Source organism: Phoca vitulina, unplaced genomic scaffold (assembly GCF_004348235.1).
Source record: "Phoca vitulina isolate PV1807 unplaced genomic scaffold, GSC_HSeal_1.0 scaffold1, whole genome shotgun sequence".
Lineage (NCBI taxonomy): Eukaryota > Metazoa > Chordata > Mammalia > Carnivora > Phocidae > Phoca > Phoca vitulina.
The window spans coordinates 64,712,055-64,722,830 of NW_022589704.1; the positions used below are offsets into that span (position 1 = coordinate 64,712,055).

At 37.0% G+C, this 10,776-nt stretch overlaps 1 protein-coding gene across 2 annotated transcripts in view; it reads left to right on the forward strand.

The window, feature by feature from the left end:
• Window positions 1–7,443, forward strand: part of SCN9A (sodium voltage-gated channel alpha subunit 9) — a 176,744-nt gene extending 169,301 nt beyond the window's left edge. For both annotated transcript variants that reach the window (XM_032408958.1, XM_032408967.1), the window contains exon 27: window positions 510–7,443. In XM_032408958.1, the coding sequence (XP_032264849.1) occupies window positions 510–1,702 (1,193 nt within the window). In that variant the 3' untranslated portion in view covers window positions 1,703–7,443. The remainder of the gene's footprint in view (window positions 1–509) is intronic.
• The last annotated feature ends 3,333 nt before the right edge of the window (window positions 7,444–10,776 follow it).

Consider the following 10,776-nt stretch of genomic DNA (forward strand, 5'->3'; position numbering starts at 1 on the left):
TGAGAAATTACTTTGTTGCCATTTGAATGGAAATATTTCCATGACATGATAAAGTGACTCAGATTATAAAAAATGCCTATGTAACATAATTACATTCATGTGACAATGTGTGTGTATGCTTGCACAGAAAAATGTCTAAAGTGATACTCAACAAAATAGTAACAGTTATTATAATTGATGGCATTTCAGGTGATTTAGATTTCCTTTTAAGCGCTTTACTGTATTGCTTGAATTTTCTACATGAGTAGGTATCACCCATATAATCAAAAATTATTATGGATGAAAAAAAAATGTCCACAAACTTAATAAAGGGAGAGAAAATGTCACAATGGCAGTATCAGTCATTTTCCTTTGGGATTGCTCAATCTTTTGTTTGTTAGGAAATTGCTTTCAATATAAAATGACAGTCCTGAAATGGTAAGAGAGAAGATGGCAGATAAAATTACTTAAAAGTCATAATTTTCTGTAGCATGGATATTTAACTATTTCCAACCCCACCCCACCCCCAGGTATGTTTCTGGCTGAGCTGATAGAAAAATACTTTGTGTCCCCTACCCTGTTCCGAGTGATCCGGCTCGCCAGGATTGGTCGAATCTTGCGTCTGATCAAAGGGGCCAAGGGGATCCGCACGCTGCTCTTTGCCCTGATGATGTCCCTTCCTGCCTTGTTTAACATCGGCCTCCTGCTCTTCCTGGTCATGTTCATCTATGCCATCTTTGGAATGTCCAACTTTGCCTATGTTAAAAAGGAAGCTGGAATTAATGACATGTTCAACTTCGAGACCTTCGGCAACAGCATGATCTGCCTGTTCCAAATTACCACCTCTGCTGGCTGGGACGGATTGCTAGCACCTATTCTCAACAGTGCACCGCCTGACTGTGATCCAAAAAAAGTTCATCCTGGAAGTTCAGTTGAAGGAGACTGCGGGAACCCATCTGTTGGGATATTCTATTTTGTCAGTTACATCATCATATCATTTCTGGTTGTGGTGAACATGTACATTGCTGTCATCCTGGAGAACTTCAGTGTTGCTACTGAAGAAAGTACTGAGCCCCTAAGTGAGGATGACTTTGAGATGTTCTACGAGGTTTGGGAGAAGTTTGATCCTGATGCCACCCAGTTTATAGAGTTTGCCAAGCTCTCTGATTTTGCAGCTGCCCTGGATCCTCCTCTTCTCATAGCCAAACCAAACAAAGTCCAGCTCATCGCCATGGACCTGCCCATGGTCAGTGGGGACCGGATCCATTGTCTTGACATCTTATTTGCTTTTACAAAGCGTGTTTTGGGTGAAAGTGGAGAGATGGACTCTCTACGTTCACAGATGGAGGAAAGGTTCATGTCAGCAAATCCTTCTAAAGTGTCCTATGAACCCATAACAACTACACTAAAACGAAAACAAGAGGATGTGTCTGCTACTGTCATTCAGCGTGCTTACAGACGTTACCGCTTACGGCAAAATGTCAAAAATATATCCAGCATATACATAAAAGATGGAGACCGAGATGATGGTTTGCCCAATAAAGAAGATATGGTATTTGATAACATTAATGAGAACTCGAGTCCAGAAAAAACAGATGCAACCCCGTCCACTGTCTCTCCACCTTCATATGACAGTGTAACAAAGCCAGACAAAGAGAAATATGAAACAGACAAAACAGAAAAGGAAGACAAAGGGAAAGATAGCAAGGAAAGCAAAAAATAGAGCTTTGTTTTTGATATATTGTTTACAGCCTCTGAAGGTGATATATTTGTGTTAATAAGACTCTTTTAAGGAAGTCTATGCCAAAACTTTTTATCAAAATATTCTCAAAGTCAGTGCAGTGACTAGCTCTGATTCCCTTAAATAGGTGGGCAGCATTAGCAGATGGCTACATTTGCATTGGTAAATGATTCTGTACGAATTGTGAGAGTACTCTATAGGGAGTCCTGATTACAGCAAACAAGGCTGGTTTAATTTTATTTGCTTTTCATAAATCAGACGACCATGTGGAAAGTGTTCACATTTGCCTTGTCATCTTTTCACGGGATTCTGAACATTCCTGTTTCCCATGCAAATACAAACACACACGCATCTATCATTTGGATATCTATAAAAGTAGTTTACCTTGGCTTTGCAATGAAATGTCCTGATAGAAGGAATGGCCATTAGTAACGAATGTTTAGTTAACACATCTGTTTTTAGGGAGCAAGACTCTTCTCCATGTACAGAGGACGTTCTATATTTTGAGGTGCTTACATTTATTCTATACTGCATCAGAACCAATTTTTATGTGCCTAGACAATGCCATGCGAATAAAAACGTATGTAGGCTATTCACTTCAACAAATATTTTTCATTCATCTTGACTCATAGACCAACCAGGATAAGACTTACCTTTAGAGTATCATGCTTCCTACCCTGCCTTTTAAAATATCCTTCTTTGTTCATATGATAACCATACAACATGAGAAATTATTTTAAGTACATATCACATTCCTCAAAAGAAGAAAAAACCGAAGATGCTTAAGAAAAGAAGGAATGGAAGAAAGCTTTATTCACTTTTATTTATACAATCTAACACTTGGCTGTGGTGCCCTGAAACACCAATGATAACCCTACTCTTCATCTGCTTGGTCACAAATTTCTGCTTTCTCAGGCAGTATTGTCTAGTCATTCTTTAGCACAAAGCAAAGTTAATATTTTTCTTCAATGAAGTGCTTCCTGATGTGCAGGTATCTATTTGATAATGTGGTTCATGTATGAGCAGATAATGGCTTGGGCAAAGTCTGGACTGCAACACCTGCATGCCATCCGAAATGTGTATGGCAAACTTTCAAGTCACGATACATGACGGTCTTTCAACACAGACTTGTGTTGAGCATGAGTCAAAGATCATTCAACGGGGATTCTTGCTACCCTGCTTTCTTGCCACTAACTTACTTCCCTAATTTGTGCTATTAATCCTTTTGGACCTTTCTCTTTCATCTATAAAAATGAGGACAATGTTACTTTGACTTACAATTCTAGGACTATGAGGTATATTTGATATCAATCAATAAGTACCCTGAGCTTATAGTTCACCAAGCACATATTCATTTTGTTTTAGCTGCTGTCCGCCTACCAAGGATTATAAATCTAGTTTTAAAAAATCCTCGTTGATGATGGCTTGAAAAGAAATGGCCATGATGCATTTTTTTCATGAGTTTATTTCAGGAATATGAGCTCTTTCTTCTATCAAGTTACTTATGCATAGGCAAAAATTGAGTTACATAAGTAGAAAGTAATTTTATTTAGAAGATTTTGTAGGAGTTTTCAAAGCAAGTATATATATCATTCATTTGCTTTTCTAAATTAAAAAAGAACATAAATTATATTTCTATAATAAATACAACATATTTTTTGTTGTTCAGGCTAGTTAAAAATAAAGGAGATTTTAAGAAAACCTACAGAAATGAAGAGTATGGGTAGAGAATGACAGACAGAAAGAGGGACAGACTAAGAAACACAGATATGAGATCAACAGAAAAAAAACAGAGACATTTCCACAGAACTTCATATCTCGAAAGTTTTTAAATTGTGACATATTTTACAACATCCGTGAGGGAGATTATCACTTCTAGACATTTGTCCTAAGGTACATATGAAATTAAATCTAGGGCCAAAGATTCCTTGCACCTACAGTCAATCATTCATCTTAGGTTATTTGAGCCCCTTTTTTATTTAATATGAAAGATACCATGCAGTGTTTTCCTAGACTATGTAGAGCATTGCATTGCATGCCTGCTAAGCCTGTTGAAAATAGGTTTTGACAATTAGGGAACCGTACAAAATATATTACATTTGTAATATTTTTAATACATTAAATTAAGAAATTAATATCACCTTAGATTTAAATTCAGTCTATCCTTATTATTTTAAACCCATATAACTGCATTTTGCATATTTATATATTATGAAGACGTATGGTGGACAGGTTTATGTGTGATTTACTATTACTGTTTTTACATTGCCTTATTTTTATGTAAGATAAAAAATATTGGCAACTGGTTCCTCAACAGTTTCTTCTTAGCATTTCAAAAAAAAAAAAAATTTACAAATTTGCTCTTTTCTCTTATTTCATGCCGAACCAATTTCATGCTGAACAATACTTTTTTTCAATATAACATAGTTAGGTTTTGTATATATATATGTTTTCCCAGGAATGTCTAATTGTGACTTTTTATCAATTAAAAACAATATATGGAATTGAGAGCTTATTTTGTACTGTGTAAGCTTGAAGTAAAATTAGCCTTTGCTTTTTATGTAGGTTACTGTTCAGTACTGATAATGAGATGCCTCCAGAAGGCACTGTCATGCTGATCTTTAAGTTACATAATCACTGGATTCATTTCACCTAATGATGTAGAATGGCAGTTACACTGTAAAATTTAAGTTAGAATAAAATGGAAGCAAACACAAATGGAAGCAAAGATTTGAACACAAATGCATACATGCAATTTGGAGAAAAGTGGGAGAATCTCATTTTGCTTTTTGACTGTTACATAGTTTGCAAAAGATATAAGTGACTTGTGGGCTCTTTCTAAATGCTGCTTGTTGAAAACCTCAACCCAAAATGTTCAGCATGATTTTATAGATTTTTGATAGCTTTATTAAAAAGATTTAAGATAAAATGCACATGTAAATAAAGCAGTTTTAAATAGCAATTTTGGAGAAATGTTACTGGAAGTAATGAAAGGAGGGCCAGCTAAATTAGAATGGCCAAGTAATCGGCCTGGGTTTAGGACCTATGTATAGAGACTACACATTTTTTTAAGTATCTGTGGTTATGATGTAATATTCTTGAGAAAAATAATCAAGAATTGCTTCATAAAAATAAATGAATAGCCATGCATATAATAATGCTGTTTACATTGAATTCTGTACAATTTTCATACATCTGTGGATGCTCAAAATGTTTGAGTTTGTCATAAATTATATTGTAGTTATACTTGAGCCTTACCCATAGAATGTAAAAATAAAAATCATTAACAAAATAAAGTCATGTTTGCATGTATTTTCTGTTTCTGTGAGAATAATCTTTAAGGAGGTAAGTTCCGTGCAGGCCTACGTTGAAGCTACTATTAGCTTTTTTCTTTAAATGGAAAGATAGTTTCAAATGTGCTCCATAAGAAGTCTTCCAGGATAAGAAGGATGGGGACAAAGAGTATAGAGTTCTAAAGCAATTCATTGACATTCACAACAGAGTTTGTGCAGAAGGAAAAAACTGAGACAAGAAGTGAAGATACGCAAACATTTAGCCACACAGTGACAGCAGGTATCTTTTTCATATAATAGCGTAATTGTGTCATTGAGAGTTTAACACACATCATGGCCAAGGGCTTGGGTTCCAGACCCAAAACTGTGTTTGGATCCCAGTTAAGCTATGACTCTCTGAGTTTCCTGAATACATTATTTAACTTATGTGTGACTCAGCGTTCTCATCTATAAAATGAGGATAATTGTACTACTTCACTATTTATGGTCATAAAATAGAATGAGAAGATCCACGTGTAGCAATCAGAGCAACGTCTGACAAGACAAAATCAATAATTTACATTAGTAGTAGTAGTAGTTAGTGTGGCAACAAATTTGCCACTAAACATATAAGAGCCCAGGCTACCCCTGTGCTCATCGGAGCACAATGCATTCTTCATAAATACTAAATGATGACAATATTTCCTCTATTTGACATGACTTTGTGTAAATATGGTACCCGAAAGAGTCTTACACATCTTACTGGCATGTAAAAAACGTTTAGCGATATGATATATACACAAAAATATTTCAAAATTGAGCTGTTTTTGAGATTTGTGAATTCAAACAACATGCTAAATGAGGAAACATGCATATTTACAAAGGTTTAGCTTATTGCAAGAAAAATTTGGAGGAGGTCATTCCCATATTTAGCTAAATAGTCAATCCAAACCTCTATTTTGCTTTAGCTGTGAGCATCCAGTCCTGCTTTTGATTTTTAAATAAGATACACTAAGAATAATTGCTGCTGCACTCGGCCATTATTTCAAGCTTATGTGCTATTATAATGGCATGTAGAAAGATAGAAAATCTTCTTAGGGACCTCTGTACTGGCAGTTGTGATAATCACTGCAAAATAAAATTATAGTCCCTGCACAACATCATTATGCATCTTAACATAACTGATTGGCAATCACATGAAGTTCCTACAACAAAAGAATTAACTTCTTCCTTGCTATAGAGAACACTATACCATAACCCAAGCAAAATAAGCTGCAGAGTACATGGTAATCTCTCTCAAGGGAGGGGAGGATTGCATACTGGCCAGACCTTTGCTGCAATAGCATTTGATGCACACAGGAAAAGTAACATGAATAATTGATAGCTCTAAACAAGCAGTAGAGCAAACATGCTATACTTTACTCCCTATTATTCCGAGTAGTGTAATTAGATAGGTACATTAACAATTGATCTAAGAAAAAAGCCAATTTTAAGCGATTTAGGAGGGATGTTTAATGTTTTGTCATGTGTTTTAGCTTGAATCTCATTTTCAAATTTTTCAAAAACAATTGAAATGCAGCAAAGGAATAGATAAAACAATGGACAGAAGTATATAGAAAAGATTTAGGTCTTGTTAACAATTTTAAAATCTAGCTGAACTGAGCAAAAATTATTCTCGCTCCAGATGTAATATTTGCTGGTATGTCCTATTTTTGGTTTTATTTCATAGAGGACAAAACATCTTCCATTTAGTTAACTTCTACTAGCAACAGCTTAGAATGTTTTTATGAGCCGATCAGAATAATGAAAAGCAAAGACAAATCATATTACAAAGTGAAAGAATTCCATCTGAAAAGGCTACATACCATACAAACAAGCAGGTGGCTCCAGTGGGAATATTTCAGGGCAGTCAGAACACACTGAAGTTTCATAATCATTGGGAATTTTAAATAAGAGTTGATTTTAATGACATTAGACCCCTAGCAAAGTTGAAATGAGCACTACCAAAGAAAACCTATATATATTTTAGTAACTTAAAATAACATTTATTATCTCACGATTTCTGTGGTCCAGGACTTTGGGAGTAGTTTGTCTGGAGAGTGAAGTTGTCACCTGGGGCTGCAGTCTTCTGGAGGCTTGAGGAAGGCTGAAAGATCTGTTATCAAGATGGCTCACTCACATGGCCATTAGCAGGCCTCAGATCCTCACCGGCCGTTTAAGGAGGCCTCACTTCCCCCTCCACCTGTATCTTTCCACAGGGTTTGCTTGAGTGTTCTGGCTTTCCCCAGAGAGCAAGGAAGAAACTTCACTGCCTTTTGTGACCTACCCTCAGAAGTCACAATCCATCATTTTCACCACATTCTATTCATGAGATGCAAGTCGAGCACATGCTCAAAGGAGGGGCATGAAACCACTTCTCGAAGGGAAGAGTAACAGAATATGTGAACATGAAAATATTTTTTCTTAAAAAAAATCAGTGAAGGGGCACCTAGGTGGCTCAGTTGTTAAGCGTCTGCCTTCGGCTCAGGTCATGATCCCAGGGTCCTGGGATCGAGTTCCAAATCGGGCTCCCTGCTCAGCGGGGAGCCTGCTTCTCCCTCTCCCTCCGCCTTCTGCTCCCCTGCTTGTGCTCTCTGTCAAATAAATAAATAAAATCTTTAAAAAAAAATCAGTGAAACTCTCAATTCTCAACTACCAAACTTCTAAAGATCAAACTCTTATTCCGACTCCCTTTAAGAAAATAGTAAAGATAGAATTCTCTTGCAATCTCCTGAACAACTTAGTGCATTTTGATATATTGGTTCTAGTTGATGCCCTCAGTTGAATCAGCTCTGATAAGAGAGGACTGGGAAGAAACAGACGTGGGAAAAGCATTCGTTCATGCTTCATTTTCCTGCCTTATTTATTTCCTCTTATAGTCACCTTACCCTAACCATCTCATTTAGACGCTACATTCAGAACAAAGATTGATGACTGGTTTAGAGTTACCTGATTTGGCCTTGGCACTTGCAACTAAAAGAAAAGTTATGTTTATCTCTAAAGAGTCACATATTGTCCATTTATTTTAGAGATAAATGGGTCTGCCTCCTACGAACCTCAGCCAGAATACCACTTAGAGCCGAGTTATGGGCAGAAAGGGATCTGGGAGGGAGCCAGGGAGAACAAGAGATGCAATCTCCTTTAGCTTTGTGACACAGGCCACAGCCTAGATCAGAAATCTGAAGAACGACTGCAGTCAAGAAGTGAACGGTTTTAGACAAGCATCTTTTAATTTTTTTCTTTGAAATAAAGTTAAAACTTCACTTAACTCTTATGCCTAGAGCGAGAAGGGGCATGGATAGCTTGCTCTCAAGAAGCCAGCGCTGGTACAGAAAAACGGAGCTCTTGGAACTGTACAAAAGCCGAGGAGTCATTCTGGCAGCTTAAAATGGCAGCCTTTGGCATCTTTTCCCTATTGTCATTTCTTCCTGTCCAGTTATTTCTTCCCAGAGTAAGAGAACTCTCTTTTCCTCCCCTGTTTCTGTCACCTTGGGAGCTAAAACCAACAAAACTAATCTCTTCCTCTTTGTAAGATCAATAAAGCAAATTAGACATGACATTGAAAGCACTTAAAGAAATCTAAGCTCTGTTGTTCCCACTGCAATACCATCTTATGCCTTTAAGAATTGTCAAAAAATGTAAATATATGAATATATACACAGCAGCAGTCATATCATGAGTTTAAACCTGTCACTTACTAACAACGTGACTGTGAACTTGAACCCTGTGCTATATTTTCTGAGCCTCAAGTTCATCTACGAGAGACTGGCACCCAGTGGTCCTCAAGTACATAAGTACATGGCAGGAGATGACAGCTAAGGGAGAGTGGCAAACTGCCGGCCTGAGTCGTAAAGCATGTCTCAACAAGAAAACAAAGGGCCTCAGCAAAGGCTGGGAGATGTAACGATCCAAGGCATCTAAAGAAATTTCCGTCCAATCATTGGCTGAGCACTAGTTAATTGAGAAGAGACTTCAGTGTCCACACATGAGAAAGAAGACAGACTTTACTGATTTAGCCCAGGTAAGCCACTAAACAGACAAGCACCCACCACCACCACCACCACCACCAAGGACAAACCAAGGGGGAAGGGGAAATCGGACCCTAAGATTAGCAGGTGATTTCTTGTTAGAAACCATGGAGGGCAGAGGCAGTGAGATGACATATTCAAGGTACTTAAAGAAACACTGAACTAGGAATTCTTTACCCAGAAAAACTAACCTTCAGAAGTGGAGAGATTAAGACATTCTCAGGTGAACAAAAACTGAAAGAATATGTTGTGAGCGCATCTGCCCCACAAGAAGTACTAAAGAGAGCGCTTAGGCTGAAATGACAGGACACTAGCCAGTAACTCAAATTTACAGGAAAAAAGAGCACCAAGAAAGGTCACCAAATCAGGAAGTTATATATAAAAGACAGCATGAATGCATTTTTTATTTGTAATTCCTCCTTTTCTCCTATGGGATGTAAACAATAACTGTGTAAAGCCGTAATTTTAGGTCCGTGTTGATGGCATACGAGGTGTCAGGATGTAATTTGTATGACTTAATAGCACAAAGAATGGAGAAGGGAAGGAGATATTTAGGAGCAAATGTTTTGTATACTATTGAAATTAAATTGGTATTAACCCAAACTAGATTGTTATAGGTTAAAATATTAATTGTAATCATCAGGGCAACCACAAAAATATAATAAAAGAAATGACAAGGGAATTAAAATAGAACACTAGAAAATATGTATTTAACACAAAAGAAAGCAGTAAGGGAGAGATAGAGGGGAAAAAAACCATGGCATATAGGTAATAATAAAGTGGCAAACCGAAATGCTACCTTATCAATATATTGGAATATCAGTCTTATGGGTTTTTTTTAAGCTATTCATTAGAGAAACGAAAATTAAAACAGCAATGAAATATCACTAGACCACCATCGGAATGGCTACTTTTTTTTTTCTTAAGATTTTATTTATTTGACAGAGAGAGACACAGTGAGAGAGGGAACACAAGCAGGGGGAGTGGGAGAGGGAGAAGTAGGCCTCCCGCCGAGCAGGGAGCCCGATGTGGGGCTCGATCCCAGGACCCCAGGACCATGACCCAAGCCAAAGGCACCCCAGGCGCCCCAGGAATGGCTACATTTTTTAAAAGACTGACAAGAGCAAGTATTGTCAAATATACGGAGCAAAAGAAATTCTCATACCTTTCTAGCAAGAACATAAATTTGTACAGTTACTTTAAAAATATGTTTGTCAGTATCTATCAATGCTAAACATATTCTATAATCAAAAATCTTATACTAGGCATATATACAGAGAAATGAGCATTTATAACCATCCAAAGACATTTATATGATTGTTCAGAGACACTATATTCATAATAGCCTGGAACGAACAGGAAGCAATGTAAAAATGCATCAAAATTAGAAAGGATAAATATTGGAGTATAGGTCTGCAACAAAATACTATGCACAGCAAGAAAGGACAACTTACTGATACTTGCAAGATCATGGAAAATCTCACCAACTAAAGAAGCTAGACACCAAAGATTACATAGCGAATGAATTAATTTGTGAATCTTACTCATAGGCAAGTCTTATTTCCGATAATAGAAGTCAGAGGAGTAGAGACTTTTGGGGGGTTATTGACTTAGAGAGGCATAAGGAGAATGCTGGGGTACCAAAAATGTTTTGTATCTTACCCTAGGTGGTGTTTACATAGAAGTACAAGTACCTACACTCGAGCTGTATAACCTT